Source organism: Cyprinus carpio, chromosome B4 (assembly GCF_018340385.1).
Source record: "Cyprinus carpio isolate SPL01 chromosome B4, ASM1834038v1, whole genome shotgun sequence".
Classification (NCBI taxonomy): Eukaryota; Metazoa; Chordata; class Actinopteri; order Cypriniformes; family Cyprinidae; genus Cyprinus; species Cyprinus carpio.
The window spans coordinates 7,883,951-7,903,659 of record NC_056600.1 but is presented as its reverse complement, the minus strand read 5'-3'; the positions used below and the strand labels follow the sequence as shown (position 1 = coordinate 7,903,659).

Sequence of the window (19,709 nt, the reverse complement as noted above, 5' to 3'; positions counted from 1 at the left end):
ACTATTGTACTACCATCTTGTATCATATATACAATTAACTTACTTGGCACTGCTGTGGCATTTTCCTCCGCACACATCTGATGTAATAGCTGAAAGGAGTACAATATCTTTTAGTTACAGATTATATTTTATATATACTCTGATAGTACAAAATGTATGTATGACTATTTGTGCGACAGGTGAGCATCATACCAACATTGCAGTTTATTCCTCTCCAGCCCAGATCACACGTACAGCTGCCATCTCCATACACTCCATCTTTGCAGCGTCCGTTGACGCACTTGCACTCTAAACAGAAAGATAGTGCATATGCGAACTTTGTATGAGCTAATTGTTAACGGAGTATGCAGTATATGAAAGTATGTGCTTTTAAATGCTCAATACCTTGATCACAGTGAGCTCCATATTTCCCAGCTTGGCAAGTCTCACATGCAGTGCCGTTAAAACCCTGGTTACACTGACAGACGCCTGTGCCATTGATCCCATCTACACACACACCATTGCCAAAACAGGACTGACCTTCTGGCCCCGGACACTTCTCACAGTTAATACCATAATAACCTGCACAACACTTTCTTTCCTGCAAACAGAAAGAAACAGTTTCTGATATTTGCCTTATTTTTATAATAAAAGTGGATATGGCTAATTTAAACTGAAATGTGTGAGGCTTCCATTGTCATTTGCTTGACACTGCAACCTAGTATTTCTTATAATAATGTGTTTTTGTAATTATAAACACTGATTTGTAGCGCAAATAGTTTTGCAATTTTCAGTACTTTGTTATTCTTAGTTATTTACCTATAGAAGCTAATGAATCACATCTTGCACATTCACGGAAAACAGCTGGCAAAATAAGGTTGATGTCATCACATCAAGCACAATGAAATTCCAGAAAGCTCTAGCTGCTTTTGAATATGTGAGACTAAATGTGAAAAGTGAATGATTGTCTCATGTACGTACAATGTTGACTCTTTCACAAGATGCTTTGCATCCAATGTTAGGAAATCGCTTTCCTTGATATACTCGAAAGTACACGCATCTTCTCTTTAGGCTCATCTGAGAATAAACAATGAATAGGAAGCATTATTATTTATTTTATTACAGAGGGAATGTGGAAAAATGTCGACTCCATTGTAAAATCCATAAAACAAATGAAAATTCATTTAAAAAATATATATAAATATAAATTTTAAATATTACAATTTATTAATTTTTTTTTTTTTTTATTTATTGAATTAAACTGGATTAAGAAATAAATCTTAAACCAACTTATATTTCTTAAACCAATTTAATTTTTATTTTAAATTGATATTTGATTAATTAATATTTATTTCTTAAACCAATTTAATTTTTATTTTAAATTGATATTTGATTAATTAATATTTTGTGTAAGTTAATTTGTAAGACAGTTTTAAAATTGCATATTTTAAAATGGTCATCTTAATATAAAATATTGTCATACAAACAGTTTTTGGGTCAACATTGTACACTCACCAGTCCTTTTGTTCCTGAAGGGCAAAGGTTCTCAGTTGGGTGGAAACAGTCCATGCAACGTTCCTACAGACACAAAGTACACATTTAAAACTGGTATTTAAAGGCACAGGTGAAAATAACCCGGAAAAATTGTTAAACAGATACAGTATACTGCACCATGATAATTTTGCTGGTAGCTCTGTCACAGCGGTTGTTTGGGATGCTCAGGACAGCAGACACAGTGTGGACAACACCTTTACTGGTCTCTATATCAGTCACGTTCACCTCAGCCTCATTTACAAGCAACTGTGACAGAAAAATCCCATATTTATAAAACATTTAGCATGATTTACTAAGATGACTTGAAATAATTTAGCATTGACTTACTTTCTTATCTTGCCGGAAAATTCCAAGTTGATACGAGAAGCCAAGCATGGTATCTTTATACAGTCCATCCACCAAATCTCCATCTTTTAGAGTCTCAGACATTATAATGTGATACTGGGTCACATTCAAATCCTAGAAACACACAAAATTCATGCTGCAAAAATGAGACACTATATACTTAATATCAAAGGGTGCATTTTTTAGTGTGCTTGTATAATACCAGTGACTCCTTGCCCATTCTTCTGAGGTATTCTCGGACCGCGCTGTCTGTCGGAGCAAACATGGTAAAGCCCGAAGACTCCTCCATTTCATTTGTCAGGTTGTGTTTCTGGATAAATGCAAAATAAGTACACTTCAAGCCATATATATATATATATATATATATATATATATATATATATATATATATATATATATAGGATATATATAGGATGATTATTTTTATTTGTGGGGTGGCAGACCTACAAGACTGGCCACTCACTAAGAGAGAGCTCCGGAAGAGAGAGAGATCAGCTCTGTGACTCAACACCTCCAGTAAACCTTCACTCATCTGTCGCTCAGGCATCAACACCTAGAGAGAACAACAGTGACATATTTCTTCTTCAGTCTGTGTGTCATCACTTTATCAGTAAGTTCACATTTTATTTTTAATTTAAGAAATACAACCTTTTTCGCATAAACTTGCATGCAACTGTTATTAAATGAGACCCAAAGTTTTACTAGTTTTTATTTAGAAAAAAGAAAACAAAATGAAAAGACTCTAGAGTCATACTTTGTCAATAAAATGGATAACTCCATTCTTTGCTGCCATATCTCCAATAGTTATTTTTCCTCCTGCAACAACAGCTGTCTAAATAAAAAGACAGAGACAAACAGAACACGATAAAATGGCAGAGTTGAATGACAGAAAAAATTGTACTGGGACTAATCGAAAAGATAAGCTGTTTCCCTCATACATCATTGGTTGAATAAACAGGAAGTGTCCTTTTTAAAAGGGAAACCAGTCGTGGGGAAGGGGATGCACAGAGATCGCTGACAGTATATAACCCAGAAACAATGTGACTTCTGTGAGAAAAAAAAAAACAGCTAGTTGTACTATAACAATGTAAAAAACTATTATAATCATCATCAAAACTATTGAAATATGACAAATCAGCTGATGTGGTTGCATGTCAATTATGTGCCATTACTTGACAAGACTTGGAAGGTTACTGCGGGTCATCCAAAAGTCTTTGTCTTCTTGACTCAGTTTCTCTGTGGCCTGAGCCGATGGGATGAAGAGTGTGTAATTTTCTGTCTCTGACAGCAGCTGAGAAAGATCAGCTCGCTATGGAATATTCCAGAATGTATTAGGAACTCAAACAACATTTATATACAATCAGCATTGAAAATCTGGACATAACATTAATAATAATAATAATTATAATAATGATAATAATAAATCTCAGTTATGTACATTATTACCGGTTACTTTGTCTATTTTTGTTCCAAAACAAAGCCACAGCAAAACTGTTGCATGTCTCAGAGTAGTGACAATGTAATTAATCAGTGATTTAAACAAACTGAAGGAGTGAATGATTCATTGACTCACTCGTTTAGTTCCTAAATGAATCAGTGTTTCTGAGTGAAATGCTTAGATGGATGATTCACTGACTCGCTAATAAACAGCAACTTGTCACCACCTAGTGGTGCAAAAATGTAATCTGCAAATAGAGTCAATAAAAATGCCCTTCTACTATGTGTATGGAGTCTGTCAGAAATGTGCAAACACAGACAAATGATACAAACAGTAAAAATTAGTCTACTATATATGCTGCTTGTCCAATCATATAAGGAGCAGAACTGTTGTAAAAACAGGGTGAATTAAGGTAATTTGGGACATTTTTCCCAGTCATCGCAATGGGAAAAGTGTCCCAAATTTACCTCACCCCTTCTTTTAAACAAAAATTTCTAACTTACTGAGATCCAGAGGTTAAATTCTAAAAGATTTGGGTTCGTTGCCACCTCCTGCAAAAAAATGTAAGAATAAGGTTATACAAATAGTAGCAGCTATAGAATTGCATGCAGTATAAGACATAAAAGACCTCTGTATAACCTTATCAAATTATACAAAATTAACACAAAGTCATACACAGTACCTGTGCTATGGTTCCATAACAGATTTTTCCATCACCAGCATAACTGTCCTCACACACACACTGCCATCCACCTGGGTTCAGGAACTGACAGGTGGCCTATGAGAAAACAGGAAAATTTAAGAATTCAGCATATATACATTGTATGAAAATAATGTGTGCAGTTCTATGATGATTTGTTTGAGGCTTCACCAGAAAATGACATCCACCCTTCTGCTCCACACACTGATTGACAGGTTCACAATTCCTCCCATTACCATGGTAACCACTTTTGCAAGCACAGTCACTCTAGGGTAGAATATCAATCATCAAAAATCATGTAAATCCAAATAGACAGGGTTCGGGAATCGCAATGCCCCCCCCTCACCTGTCCTGGGCCTACATAGATGCAGGTGGCATTTGGGTGACATCCTCCTTTAGATGGATCCAGACAGTTATTGATGGCCTGGCACTCATCTCCATCCTCTCTCCACCCACTCAGACACTGGCACGTGTGTGTGCCAGGACCGGTCTTTATGCATTTGGCCTGAGAACAAATGAGAATAAGCATGCTATTGCTATCATAACAAAACACAAGTGCACAGATGCTTCTGACTTACATTAATGCTGCAACCTCCACGATGTGGCAAAGCACAGGGATCGCTTTCAAAACACATGTATCCATCTCCTTGAAAACCAGGCTTACACACGCACCTAAAAATCACACAATGCATCACTGATATTTTCTTTTCTTAAAACTTTTTTGATGGTCTCCTTGCAAAGGACTCCCTTACTGCACTAAAAAAAGCAGCTATGTAAGACTCATTTATAATGTGTGATATTAAAAATGTAATATGGACATAATAATAATAATATATTATTATTATGAATTTATAAAAAAAAAACAGCTATATTATTCATACTATGCAAAGCAATATTATGGCTAGAGGACTCATGTAAGACTCATTTACAGTATGTGAAAAAAAAAAAATTAATATAATATAAATTTAATATAAAAAATTATTAAATCTGGACATATTAATAATATTTTATATATAATTAATTATTAAAATATATTTATATAGCACTTTTTCGCAAAAAATATTGGACTAAAGCACTTTTCTTTGTTTTTTCTTTTAGGTTTTAGAGCCTTTCAACCCCAAAGGTCTCCAAACTCTAGTTTGAAATCCCTATGCCTAAAGTAAAGTATTGAATAAATAAAAGTAGTACATTAAATTTGCACACACACACACACACACACAAAAAGAAATCTGTCTGTGTTAAACATGATAGGAAGTGTACTACTCACGTGAATGCTCCCTTATTGGGCACACAGTTAGCATGGGCATGGCAGGGTTGGTTGGGCCCACACAACTGGGTCTGCTGCTCACAGAACTCTCCAGTATAACCCTCTTTACAAGAGCCCTGCTTACATTTACCACTAGACTCTGGACGGTTATCACACACGCCATGTATGCATCCACAGGCTGGTGTTAGGAGGGATGCAAAGAAAAATTGTTATTAAACATCAGGAATACTCCCAAACCCTATGCAGTGAGCTGATGAAGTAAAGTTTTACTTTTGTCACAGAATGGGCCGTATTTGTTGGAGTTGGCACAGTACTGGCACCGTGATCCTTTGAAATTGGGCTCACAATGGCACGTGCCATTTCCATCTATGCCCTCTGAGCACTACAACAAAAGAAAATATAACTTAAGACCTTATGACACCTAAAAAAATTGCTGAATCGTATAATATGGATGCATGTGAATGTGCATGGGGTTTACCGTCCCATGAGAGGAACAAGGGGCAGTGAAACCACCTGGGCACGGGGAACAGTCTGGTCCAAAAAAGCCTTTACAGCAATGAGGGGTCTGGTCAAGACAAATAATGGCTAATTTGATTGGATCAGATTAACCAGCTAAGCTAGATGCAGTTGCAAATTATGTCATATTAAATATTATATTATATTTAATCCGATATTAGATGCAGATAAATAGTAGTGAATCAAATACTCACAGTCTTTGTTACATTGCAGGAGAGGGAACAGCCAAGGGTGGGTGTGATTATGCCAAAAGTATCCTTTTTGAATACACAGCCTCTGGTGAATACATCCTGAGAATGAGGAGACCACAAAATTGGGGTTTACAAATATAAAAGAAGCATAAATCAGTGTCACTATGCATAATTTAAATCCAATTTTAATCAACAGTTCACCCAATAGTGGAAATTTGTTTAAATAGACATTAATTGATGGACTGTAGTCTTGTGGATTGCTTGTGGTTTATTGTAGTGTTTTTATCAGCTGTTTGGACTCTTATTCTAATGACGCCCATTCACTGCAGAGGATCCATTGGTGAGCAAGTGGTTAATACATTTCTCTAAATCTCTTCAGAGGAAGAAACAAACTCATCTACATCTTGGATGGCCTAAAGGTGAGTACATTTTGGGGTGAACTATTCCTTTAATGCCTATACCTATGCCTCTGTTAAGACTAAAAGGTACTAAAAGGTTTAATTTTTTTTTAACTTAAGCTTTGCTGTTTTAAATTATAGCATGCACTTATGATTATTTCTGAAAAAGTTACCAGTGATTCACCAGTTGGACAGGTAGATTTGGAAACAAGTGTACAGCTAACACATGGACCCTGTAACAAAAAGACAAAAAGACACACTCTCTCGTGTCAGTTTGGTAACAATCACTTGTTGCAAACAAAAAGGAGGTGGCCAATCTATAGTGCATGTAAAAGAACAAACAACAACTTAAAAGATGAAGTGTGTAATTTCTGTTGTTTCCAAACAGGCTTCTTAAACATTACCCCCCTCTTTAATTAAATTGTATTTTACAAAGAAATACCTTCAAGACAGGATGGTGTACTTATATATACAGCTAAATCGCTATGACTGGTCAGTAGAAGTGGAGATTTGTTTGAGGCTTACCTTAAAAACATTGGTTTCTTTGATGTCACACCTGTGAGGTATGATGGGCTCTATGGACGGAGGGATTAGAAGCCCCTCCAGTGAATGAAGACGGCCGTTCTTCGCTTCAACATCCAGTTCTAGAACAGACTCCCCATTGACCAGGATCTGCCCCTATATGTAAGAGAATCAGTGGTTACATAAAGTATTTGGACCTTTAAATCACAATTAAAATGTATGAATTTCAATGCATTATTTCAGTGGCATCATTTTTTTGTGTCTGTATGGAGGGATTTACTCTCAAGTTCACACAGGTGTCCTAGCAGAGTTTTATTTGAGTATTTGTTTGTTTTCATTTTTTTTTGTCTGTGTGGAGTGATTTAATTTGACCATATATATAAATATGTATACTTTTTGTGTTAATTTTAAATTATATTTTATTGTTTTGTATGTATAGTTTTATTTTTTTTAATAATAACTCTGATTCACAATGAATCCCACATATTATCTAATGCAATGGAATTCATGTTTCTTATGTGCTCCAATACTTTTGATTGCCATATTTTCAATTTATTTTAACATTTGAAACAATTTTTTTTTCAATTTCAGTTGAATTAATGAATGACTGCTACTTACAGCATTTGTTACATTAAATGTCAGGACCTGGTCAGCCAAGGTCACAGCACGAGGATTTGACACGAGGAAGCTGGCACTCAGCTGTAGACAGATAAGACAGACAGCATTTAATTCATTAATGACCTAGAAATGGATTTGAACACACATTTGCACACATTCACACCCAAACCTGAGAAGTGGTCACTATGTGATTGCGCATCAGTTCAAGTAGTCTTGTCTTACCCTAAATTGGGAGAAATGAAAAGAAAATATATAGTGATGCTTAAGTGACTGGATAGAACATACATACAGATAATGTGATATGTGATTGCGCATTAGTTTGAACAAAACATATAAATTTGCACTGTACCTCCTCTGAGGTAAGGAAGTCTAAATAGCCAGGCTTCAGGAAGGTAAAGGCTAAATTTGTTGGAGCAAAAAGTGTGTAAGGTCCTTCTTCTTCTAAAACAGTTGCCACATTGCTTTTCTGAGAAAAATAAACATCAAAGTATTTATATCAAGTATTTGAAACAAAACTATGAACTGAGATACATTTATATGGTCAGAATTAGGCCAATTAAATAAATAAATGTCTCTTAAAATCAGCTCTACACTGTATAAAACAAATACAAATAAAATGTGCTGCTAATTTTCTACAAGGGCAATATCCGATTAATTTTACAGACATTTGTGTTAACCTTAAAAAAACTCTAAATAATGCAATGAAGTGCAAAATTCTAAATACAGGTAAAACTTCAGATTCCTTCATATTAATACAGTACACCATGTCCTATTTTTATGAATTATTATTATTATTATTATTATTATTATTATTTACAGTGTAGCAAATAAAAAAAGGCCATTTCTAGCACAGGTCAAATAATTTAGGGATTAATAGAGTTTAAAACTCTGTTACCTCAAGCAGAGATTTAAACTGAGAGAATTTTCCATTTCCTGAGAGAATCTGCAACAGGTTTTCCTTTAAACAAAATAAGAGACAAACAGACATTGTTGGTCTTCCTAACAATCAAAAACTATGTTAAGTAAGTATATGACGTTTATGTAACACAAATCCTTTATCTTCACAAACCTCTTTCTTGCTTATTACAGTGGAAGGAACCGCTTCTATCAGCTTATCAGTCAAATGAATGATTCCATTTGAGGCAAAGATATCCGTCTCCACAAGCGTTCCTTTCTTACGGCTGCCATGAAGACGGATTTTTATCTGCCCTTCCTGGAAAATAGAATGCCAATTTCAGAAACAGTCTTATGTATTCTCTGTCATCTTGACACACACAATGAAACATAAACAGATCTGAGCAGGAAAGAGTTAAGGAAAGAAACAAGATGTGATTAAAAACAATCGGGGCATACACACAACCTGCATTCAATCACCTACATCTGTCAATGATTCGGCAGCCATGCCGGTCAGAGTGTAGTAGAGGATTCCCTTCTTCAGTGAGTCAGAGTTCACCTCTCCCGCAACCATGTGCAGCTTAGCAAGATAGCGAGCTCTCATCCCGTTAGCCAGCAGGGTTTTCACCTGGAACAAAAGCATGCTTAGTATTTGTTTGAATGTATCCACCTTATTTTGCAACATGCAACTTAGCTGTTTTATGTGAATGTGCGAGCCTTTAGTTTATTATTATAATAACAACTAAAAGAATAGATAAGACCAATACAATATAAATTTCTATGCTGGTCTGAGATGATTTACATTGTTTATTGCTGGTTTGGTGCCGGTCTAGTTGCTGCATCCATATAGCCACATAATAAAATGCATTTTAAAATATCTTAAAATAGAAAACAGTCATTTTAAATTGTCTTAATATTTCACAATATTACTATATTACATAATATTTATAATTACGGTGATAGAATAAAATATTATGACAAGAAATACCAGTTTGCAATAGCAAGCAGCTAAAAACAACTGGAAGCCTCACATATTCAAGTTACAAATGGATGCATCTGATCCTACGTTAAAAATAAGGTGCATGCGATGGATGTATGATATGTTGGTGTGTCTGTGTTGTCTAACTCACAGATGTGCCCTTAAAAGCCTTGTTCACTGGTACAAACACAGTAAATGGTCCAAGGGAGGTTAAGGGCCATGACATGAGTTTATCTGAAACAGCAGATATAAAATTAGCACTATTACACTATATGCGGATACACCTAAATGAAACACATCTGTAAAAAACTTGAGCTATGAAAAAGTGATGTCTGAACAATAAAATGTTCCTCTGGGATGGCTCTACCATTGAAAATGGTGAAAACCCAATAATAATAATAATAATAATAAATAAATACTGAGATTCCAGCCCAGGCTGTCACTTACTGAACAGTGTGATGGCACTGGAAAGTTGACCCGTCCACTCTCCTCCTGGCTTCGAATTCAAGTCCTGCAGCTGCTGAATTATGTTCCCAAAGCATATTTTTCCATTTCCAAGGTAACCTTCATGGCACTTACAGCTGAAATGTTTGAAATTGAATGCATAGTTTGGAATATGTGGAAAAACATCCATTAAAAATCAACCAAACAATTGAGAATTTGTCACCTACTCGACTGTTCCTGATTCCACTGTGGCACAGGTGGCATATTTATGGCAAGAGTCTGGTTTGCACACATCTTTTACACTGCAGCCCTTCCCTTCAACAAACTTCTCAAATCCCTCCAAACATTCACAGTGAGACTGTGGAAAACAACAGGATTGTGAAGATGGCAAACCGTAATCAAAGCAATGGATGCATTCAAGCTGCTCAGAAAAGAGCAAAAGAATGTTTACAAACACACCTTTCCAGGGCCATCATACACACAGCGTGTAGAGCCAGATGTGCAGTTGCCCAGGTCTGTCTGGCATGGGTCAATGGGCATGCAGACACGACCATCGCCACTGTAGCCTTGTGTACATGTGCAGACATGCTGGTTCGGTCCTGTATGCGCACACACTGCATTTGCATGGCACACGCTTCTCAAACAGGGGTTAATTGCTGCATAAACAATGTGACAAAGACAGAATAACCATGTTCTGACCCACAAAACATAACGTTTTGTTGCTTTTAGAAGTCTGTTAACTTTAATGAAAGTTTTAAAAATAAACTTCAGTGTGTGTGTGTGTGTGTGTGTGTGTGTGTATACAGGTGCATCTCAATAAATTAGAATGTTGTGGGAAAGTTCATTTATTTCAGTAATTCAACTAATATTGTGAAACTTATTACAATAAATTAAATAAATTCAATGCACACAGACTGAAGTAGTTTAAGTCTTTGGTTCTTTTAATTGTGATAATTTTGGCTCACATTTAACAAAAACCCACCAATGCACTCTCAACAAATTAGAATACTTCATAAGACCAATAAAAAAAACATTTTTAGTGAATTGTTGGGCTTCTGGAAAGTATGTTCATTTACTGTTCATGTACTCAATACTTGGTAGGGGCTCCTTTTGCTTTAATTACTGCCTCAACTCGACGTGGCATGGAGGTGATCAGTTTGTGGCACTGCTGAGGTGGTATGGAAGCCCAGGTTTCTTTGACAGTGGCCTTCAGTTCATCTTCATTGTTTGGTCTCTTTTTTCTCATTTTCCTCTTGACAATACCCCATAGATTCTCTCTGGGGTTCAGGTCTGGTGAGTTTGCTGGCCAGTCAAGCACACCAACACCATGGTCATTTAACCCAACTTTTGGTGCTTTTGGCAGTGTGGGCAGGTGCCAAATCCTGCTGGAAAATGAAATCAGCATCTTCAAAAAGCTGGTCAGCAGAAGGAAGCATGAAGTGCTCCAAAATTTCTTGGTAAACGGGTGCAGTGTCTTTGGTTTTCAAAAAAAGACAATGGACCAGCACCAGCAGATGAAATTGCACCCCAAATCATCACAGACTGTGGAAACTTAACACTGGACTTCAAGCAGCTTAGGCTATGAGCTTCTCCACCCTTCCTCCAGACTCTAGGACCTTGGTTTCCAAATTAAATACAAAACTTGCTCTCATCTGAAAAGTGGACTTTGGACCACTGGGCAACAGTCCAGTTCTTCTTCTCCTTAGCCCAGGTAAGACGCCTCTGATATTGTCTGTGGTTCAGGAGTGGCTTAACAATAGGAATACGACAACTGTAGCCAAATTCCTTGACACGTCTGTGTGTGGTGGCTCTTCATGCCTTGACCCCAGCCTCAGTCCATTCCTTGTGAAGTTCACTCAAATTCTTGAATCGATTTTGCTTGACAATCCTCATAAGGCTGCAGTTCTCTCGGTTGGTTGTGCATCTTTTTCTTCCACACTTTTTCCTTCCACTCAACTTTCTGTTAACATGCTTGGATACAGCACACTGTGAACAACCAGCTTCTTTGGCAATGAATGTTTGTGGCTTACCCTTCTTGTGAAGGGTGTCAATGATTGTCTTCTGGACAACTGTCAGATCAGCAGTCTTCCCCATGACTGTGTAGCCTAGTGAACCAAACTGAGAGACCATTTTGAAGGCTCAGAAAAACTTTGCAGGTGTTTTGAGTTGATTAGCTGATTGGCATGTCACCATATTCTAATTTGTTGAGATAGTGAATTGGGGAAGTCGTGGCCTAATGGTTAGAGAGTCGGACCCGCAATCCAAGGGTTGTGAGTTCGAGTCTCGGGCTGGCAGGAATTGTAGGTGGGGGGAGTGCATGTACAGTGCTCTCTCCACCCTCAATACCACGACTGAGGTGCCCTTGAGCAAAGCACCGAAACCCCCAGCTGCTCCCCGGGCGCCGCAGCATAAATGGCTGTCCACTGCTCCGGGTGTGTGGTCACGGTGTGTGTGTGTTCACTGCTGTGTGTGTGTGCACTTTGGATGGGTTAAAAGCAGAGCATGAATTCCGAGTATGGGTCCCCATACTTGGCTGTATGTCACGTCACTTTCACTTTTTTTTCACTTTCACTTTCAATTGGTGGGTTTTTGTTAAATGTGGGCCAAAATCATCACAATTAAAAGAACCAAAGACTTAAACTACTTCAGTTTGTGTCCACTGAATTTATTTAATACATGAGTTTCACAATTTGAGTTGAATTACTGAAATAAATGAACTTTTCCATGACATTCTAATTTATTGAGATGCACCTGTATGTGTGTATATATATTTCACAATTTGAGTTGAATTACTGATTATATCTATATTATAGATGCACTCTGTATATGTATATATATATATATATATATATATTATCATAGCTTCACTATTCTTATAGCTTCACAAAATTAAGGTTCAACCACTGTCACATGGACTATTTTAATGATGTCTTTACTTTACTACCTTTCTGGGCCTTAAATATGGTAGTTGCATTGCTGTCTATGCAGGGTCAGAAAGCTCTCAGATTTCATCAAAAATATCTTAATTTGTGTTGCAAAGAACGGAGTTCTTACATGTTTGAAATGACAAGAGTGTGATTAATTAATGACAGAATTTTCATTTTTGGGTGAACTAATTCTTTAATAAGCCTTTTCCACCATTAGCAGTGTAAGTGCAGTACTCACATGTACACTGGGTTCCATCACCTTGATAACCAGGTTTGCACCTGCACAGAAGCTGCCCTGTGGACATGTCCTCAATACAACGAGAATTTGGCCCACACCGCAAAGCAGCACATGCTGGGAGTTCTGAAGAGAAAACATACATTCACTCATATGCTGCTACAATGTCACATGTATCATACACACACAGAAATACTCCAAGGTCTTACCTCGATCACAGTCTATGCCAGTGTACCCAGACAGACATGTACACTGCCCTGTGCCCTTTACACCACTGTGACATATGCCATTCTTGCAACTACACACTAAATAGCACAAGCAGCAGTTAGAGCACAGTACCAACACCAACAAAACCCGAATCAATCAATCCTATTTTTCAGAATGAAAGGAGACTCTTACCGTTACTGCATAAGGGTCCATATAAGTTCGCTTTACAATCCTCGCAAGCTGTTCCGATGAAACCTGGCTGCAAAAAATGTCCAAAAAGTCACATCAGATGCTCAATAGGTGTGTGTTTGATTCAAACAGAAGAAGAGAAGGAAAATAAACTTACTGCACATGTGCAAGTCCCATTGCCTGCTATACCATCAGAGCAGACTCCATTACTGCTGCAGGGAGTCGCTGCTGATCCAGGACACTCTATTGACAGAATAAAGGATTCCTTTCATTAGATTTCATGACACTGAAAGTGAAGAAACCTTTTGAAATTGTTTGTTTCAAACAGATAAAATGGCCAACTTGGAGATACCAGTCGCACATTGGGCATTAGAGAATGACGCTAGCACTACCAATACCAGTCGCACATTGGGCATTAGAGAATGACGCTAGCACTAAAAATTTGATTGTTTTTATTTAATTTTGTTCAAAATTCGCTTGTAAATCTCTAATTTTGCCACAGGTTTTGTTTTCTTTTTGGTTTTAATTATTAGTTTTTGTATTTTATCTTGTTTTATTTATTTTTTTTTGTTTTTTATCTTGTAATTGTTTGTTTTTAGTCATAAATTGTATTGGTTTTTGGATCTGGTTACTGAGGTCTACAACCAATTATTTCAAAAAAGAAATACAAAACTTGTGCTAACTGAAAGAAAACAAGTTGACAGAAAGATTGAATCCAAGATTTGGTGATAATATCTCATACTGAAAGATTTAAAAGCTATTTTTAAAAGGCAAAAAGGATTTTCAGCACATAACAAGTGTAAACCAGTACTTTGAATATAATAGATATCTTTTGGATAAATGCATCTACATGCATAAAATGTAAATGTAAAACAAAAATGTATTTAGTTTTACATTTTGCTAAGGCAAGGTCAGCAAGAGGTCAGGAAGACTGATATGACGGCAGATGATTTGGCTGTTCTCTGTTCAGTCTGAGTGAGACTGATCTGAGATCATTGCGTTTTCTAAGACTGATCTGGGGTCAGTGGGTTTAGGGTGCTAGGGTCTCTGCGAGAGGATATGAGTTAGCAGAGTTTCTCTGTTCTTCAAACAGCCCCTTGTCTGTTCCACTGACCCTCACTCATCCTTCCCTTCCTGCCATTGTTGCCCTGGACACTTAGTCCTGACAAAATCCCTTTATCGAGATCAGATCCTTCCCGGCAACTCTTACATACAGACACACATCAGCCTCAGACCTGACACGACAAATAAAAACCACGCTTGCAGAATATGCAGACAGTTAGTCATGAGCAGGCCCACTTTCTGCATATTCTTCACAGAAGGAAAAGTTTGGGGAAATAATTAATACTAATCTTCACAAAGTATAAAACAGTGACTATAAATCCACTGAAAGGTTCTGACAAGAAAAATGCAAATCAGATTTCTGGACAATCTAGTTCAGAATTTGTCCAATATGACAGGAAAAAAGCATTTCCTCCCATAAAGCTTCACTAAGTTTCCATAATGCTGACCCGTCTCATAGACACAAAGGTCAAATCATTTGACCCTTGAGGAACAATGCAGGAAGTTCTGCTGATGAGAGACCAAAGTAACCAAGACAAAACATGGTAAGTTAAGTGCTGACAGACAGAGACTCAGTGAACTCAGTAAATTCAAAGTGGGACCCGTTTGAGTGCTGACAGACAGAGGAAATACTGGAAATGAGACTTCCACAGTGGGCTGGTCAGCAAATTCCAGTGATACGGAGGCACAGACCTGCTATATCCCTCTCTGAGGGAAGGAAGTACACAAATCCATTGTTCTCCAGCTGCTCAAAACTTCCTCTCAGAGTGTGTGACAGGACACACAATAACATGTCAGCTTATATGTACTGGATGTACAGCTCCCCCAGGAGAAACAACTGTGAGAAACAACACCGTCATGGTGTCATTATCACATAAAATCTTAAAAATGGAAACAGAAAGGATAAAGTGTGCCTTCCAAATATTGACAACTGTGGAAGGTCACATTCATGCATATTGGATTTATATCCCAAGCCAAAAAGATTGCTAACGGAATTCTTATCATAATTTGAAAGTGATCCAAAAGGATCTTATTGGAATCAAATAAGAATTATAATAAGAGTCCTGCCAGATCCTGCCAGATAAACTAAAATTCCTACTTCCTGGTTTATTTCTTCTGGAAGTTCAATTCATCCGGATCCTATTTTATTTTTAGAGAATGCTTGCTTTAGTTGTTTATGTTATCTCATTACGATCTCTTAGGATTGGTTATGACAGAATTATGAGAAACCATCATAAAAATGTATATGAATTATGTTAGAAATTCTTTTAGAATTCCTTTAGCATTTATTTGGACTAAGAATGATAGCAATAAAATTATGTTTTTCAACTTCTTTTCCCAGGAGGAGCCATGTGTTTCAGTCTTGTTACTGGTCACATCAGGATAGTTCCTCTCCGACTCTTCCGATCAAAATATTCCCTCAGTGTATCTTCACTTACAGAATGAAGGAAATACCAAATGCCATTTAAAATGTGTAAAAATCGGATAAAATTTGCCACTGTTGAGAGACTGACAAACCCCCCAAGTCAGATTCCCAGTGAAATGCTCTCAGACAGCAAATGAAATAAGTTTGCTTCCTTCTTTTCTGAGAAGATCATCAATATCAGGAAGGCGATTAGCACATCCTCAAGCAATGCAGAGGTCAGACAGATTTGACTGCAATATCAAAAAAATACTGTGTCTATTTTTGAAGCAAATGATAGCAAAATTTTGAAGAAAGAAATAGTGCAGCACCTAAAAATCATCAACCTGCTATCTTGACACTTCCCACATCTTTTTTCAAAAGTGTGCTTAACTGTTTAGAAGCAGATCTCTTAGAAGTGGTGAACGCCTCACTGCTTTCTGGGACATTTCCAAGACTCCCTGAAAACTGCAGTTGTTAAGCCCCTCCTGAAAAAGAGCAATCTTGATAACACCATTTTGAGCAATTATAGACCAATATCTAATCTTCCTTTTATAGGCAAAATTATAGAAAAGGTAGTTTTTAATCAGCTGAACAAATACTTAAACTCAAATGGATTAAGTAATCACCAATTACTACATCATCAATTACTACATCCCCATTGACTCCCTCTGCCAATGTATTGATGAATTTAATAGTTGGATGTGCCAGAACTTTCTTCAGTTAAACAAGGAAAAAACTGAAGTTATTGCATTTGGAAACAAAGATGAAGTTTTCAAGGTGAATGCATACCTTGACTCTAGGGGACAAACAACTAAAAATCAAGTCAGGAATCTTGGTGTGATTCTGGAGATAGACCTTAGTTTCAGTAGTCATGTCAGAGCAGTAACTAAATCAGCATACTATCATCTACAAAAACATTGCAAGAATGAGATGTTTAGTTTTCCAGTCAAGACTTGGAGAAACTTGTTCATGCCTTTATCACCAGCAGGGTGGACTATTGTAATGGTTTTAGTTAAGTGCCTTCCCAAAAAGACCATTAGACAGCTGCAGCTCATTCAGAACGCTGCTGCCAGAATTCTGACTAGAACCAGAAAATCTTCAGGTCCTTACACTGGCTTCTAGTTACATTTAAGATTGATTTTAAAGTACTTTTACTCGTCTATAAATCACTCAATGACCTAGGACCAAAATATATTGCAGATATGTTACTGAATATAAACCTAACAGACCACTCAGATCATTAGGATCGAGTCAGTTAGAAATACCAAGGGTTCACACAAAACAAGGGGAGTCCGCCTTTAGTTACTATGCCTCCCGCAGTTGGAATTAGCTTCCAGAAGAGATCAGATGTGCTAAAACATTAGTCACATTTAAATCTAGACTCAAAACTCATCTGTTTAGCTGTGCATTTATTGAATGAGCACTGTGCGATGTTCCAAACTGATTGCACTGTATTTTACGTATTCACTGTATTTTATGTAAAATCATTTTCTATTTTTAACTGTTTTAAATTCATTTTAAATAAGTCAATTTTTAAATAATTTCCAAAGTTTTAAGAAAGGCTTGTTTTAGTTTTGTTATTATTTTTCTTCATGATTATTTTACTTTCTTTTATGTAAAGCACTTTGAATTACCATTGTGTACGAAATGTGCTATATAAATAAACTTGCCTTGGCTAAAAACTCAACAACCGCTTTTAGGTCATATTCATCTTGTTTAAGAGATCATAGGTCTTCTATGGAACAGATTTAAACACAATCCTACATAAACAACCACTGAATTCTTCTTCATTGGCCTCAAACTCACCAATGCAGTCATTGCCCCAATAACCTGAACAGCACTTGGGCTCCACCGTGTCTTTGTAACACTCGAACGAACAGCCCTTGACAGACAAAGCCATTGTGATGTGATACCTAAAGACATATAAAGAGATTACTGTATAATTTTTGCCTCTGTATTTTGTTTATGCACTAAGGAAACACCTCATCTTGCTGTTAATGACCTGTTAAAAGTGGGCTTTGTCAGATGTAATAGCTTTAGATGTACAGTAATATCTATCTATCTATCTATCTATCTATCTATCTATCTATCTATCTATCTATCTATCTATACATACTGCACATTATACTAAATATAATGTGTAGTAATAGATGTATGAGCTTTTAAACAAGTTGTTGCTGATCTTGATCCCCGACAATAGCAAAACCTTACCAGCACACATAAACACATACCTGCAGTCCCTTGTACTTTTCTCCGGCTGCCTCTTGGTGTAGTCATCAGGACATTTAACTAAAGACGTCAAGGAGCAGGAATGACACTTTGATTTAGTCACCACCTGGATGTTCTGGTCACAGCGGTTCTGGACACAGACATCAACACAATCACATAGAAACACACTCATACACACACACACAGCATATTAATTCTCGCAACAAAAAACAAACAAAAAGACTGTTGAATGCAATGCTTTCATATGCCATTTTCACAAAACCAATTAAGTTGGAAAGCATGCTGGATCTTAACACCTGTCACTGATTTTCCAAGGAGATTTACCTGATTCGTTCATGACTTTACAGCTGGCCAATAACATTCTCAGGATTATTTAACCCAGCATTCCACAGTGCATGTCAAGCGATACCTAATAAGAATTGCTTACATAATTTGTCTTAAAGCGCTACATTTAAAAAAAAAAATTCAACAGCAACCACAGAAATGTAAACATTTCCCAACTAAATAAAGATAAAGTATCCTTTGAAATGGATATGCACAGTCATATCAAAGAGAACCGCATGTTGTTCTATAGATTGTAGACTGACAAAGAATGCAAACAGGAAACAGAAGTAGAGCGAGCTTTGATTTGAAAGATTTCAACTGATTAACCCTGGAATCATATGCGTCAGTACAAGTAAAGCAAAACAAACTGCTTTCTCTACTAATTCTACTCTACTAATTTGTTAAAACATGTTTTATCTTGCAGTATGGCTGTTAAAAGGAATATAATGTCACTTTTGAACACCCATATTACACAAGTTCCGTGAGTATATATGTGTGAATCTCACCTGTGATGCTGCACAAGCCATCCAGAGTATGTCAGTCCCCAGCAGTAGGATCAGACCTCCGCAGATTGAGTTTGAGATGAGCCTCATGGTAATTATATTTTCTATTTCTCTCTCTCACTCTGTCTTTCTGGCTCTCTGAGGTCCTTCACCAGACTGTGGCCACACAAGTTGGCCTTCTGCCTTTTTTTTCAACAGTTCCTCCCTCTCTATTTCCTGTCACAACACCAAGAGAGTAAGGGGGCGACACCTTCCCCTAAAATTTCAGGCAAATGCCTAAATCACTTTCATACTACACATAAAATCCACACTCTTTCATTAACCATACCAGAGAAACCATTAAATAGAGAAAAAATATGCTTGGTGTTGTGTTGAGACCCAAAGGGCACAGACAGACAGACAGACAGACAGACAGACAGACAGATAGATAGACAGATAGACAGATAGACAGATAGATAGACAGATAGATAGAGTGATAGATCAGGCAGACAGATAGATAGACAGACAGATAGACAGACAGATAGATAGATAGATAGATAGATAGATAGATAGATAGATAGATAGATAGATAGATAGATAGATAGATAGATAGACAGATAGACAGATAGATAGATAGATAGATAGATAGATAGATAGATAGATAGATAGAATGTTTTCTCATTTAAAAGATGCTGACATATTTGTACTAGAAAACCAGACAAAATACTGATTAAGAAAATTATTTTTGCAGCTTGGCAATGAGATCATTATAGAAGCTTTTTTCCGCTAATAAAAAAAATAAAA

At 36.8% G+C, this 19,709-nt stretch overlaps 1 protein-coding gene across 2 annotated transcripts in view; it reads right to left on the bottom strand.

The window, feature by feature from the left end:
• LOC109071746 (stabilin-2-like) overlaps positions 1-19,105 on the bottom strand; it is a 35,195-nt gene extending 16,090 nt beyond the window's left edge. For both annotated transcript variants that reach the window (XM_042721835.1, XM_042721837.1), the window contains exons 1-40: positions 18,930-19,105; positions 18,102-18,229; positions 17,677-17,783; positions 13,561-13,646; positions 13,407-13,473; positions 13,217-13,312; positions 13,011-13,133; positions 10,305-10,501; positions 10,073-10,203; positions 9,849-9,982; positions 9,553-9,635; positions 8,907-9,050; positions 8,598-8,741; positions 8,424-8,486; positions 7,878-7,994; positions 7,698-7,751; positions 7,529-7,609; positions 6,914-7,066; positions 6,562-6,621; positions 5,994-6,089; positions 5,762-5,848; positions 5,554-5,665; positions 5,284-5,461; positions 4,595-4,688; positions 4,363-4,521; positions 4,188-4,283; positions 3,999-4,094; positions 3,820-3,867; positions 3,051-3,187; positions 2,817-2,925; positions 2,633-2,710; positions 2,342-2,431; positions 2,081-2,188; positions 1,861-1,992; positions 1,651-1,779; positions 1,495-1,557; positions 961-1,056; positions 385-580; positions 193-288; positions 44-89 (exon numbers count right to left, since the gene is read on the bottom strand). In XM_042721835.1, coding sequence (XP_042577769.1) covers positions 44-89; positions 193-288; positions 385-580; positions 961-1,056; positions 1,495-1,557; positions 1,651-1,779; positions 1,861-1,992; positions 2,081-2,188; positions 2,342-2,431; positions 2,633-2,710; positions 2,817-2,925; positions 3,051-3,187; positions 3,820-3,867; positions 3,999-4,094; positions 4,188-4,283; positions 4,363-4,521; positions 4,595-4,688; positions 5,284-5,461; positions 5,554-5,665; positions 5,762-5,848; positions 5,994-6,089; positions 6,562-6,621; positions 6,914-7,066; positions 7,529-7,609; positions 7,698-7,751; positions 7,878-7,994; positions 8,424-8,486; positions 8,598-8,741; positions 8,907-9,050; positions 9,553-9,635; positions 9,849-9,982; positions 10,073-10,203; positions 10,305-10,501; positions 13,011-13,133; positions 13,217-13,312; positions 13,407-13,473; positions 13,561-13,646; positions 17,677-17,783; positions 18,102-18,229; positions 18,930-19,016 — 4,301 coding nt within the window. In that variant the 5' untranslated portion in view covers positions 19,017-19,105. The remainder of the gene's footprint in view (positions 1-43; positions 90-192; positions 289-384; positions 581-960; positions 1,057-1,494; positions 1,558-1,650; positions 1,780-1,860; positions 1,993-2,080; positions 2,189-2,341; positions 2,432-2,632; positions 2,711-2,816; positions 2,926-3,050; positions 3,188-3,819; positions 3,868-3,998; positions 4,095-4,187; positions 4,284-4,362; positions 4,522-4,594; positions 4,689-5,283; positions 5,462-5,553; positions 5,666-5,761; positions 5,849-5,993; positions 6,090-6,561; positions 6,622-6,913; positions 7,067-7,528; positions 7,610-7,697; positions 7,752-7,877; positions 7,995-8,423; positions 8,487-8,597; positions 8,742-8,906; positions 9,051-9,552; positions 9,636-9,848; positions 9,983-10,072; positions 10,204-10,304; positions 10,502-13,010; positions 13,134-13,216; positions 13,313-13,406; positions 13,474-13,560; positions 13,647-17,676; positions 17,784-18,101; positions 18,230-18,929) is intronic.
• Positions 19,106-19,709: the final 604 nt, after the last annotated feature.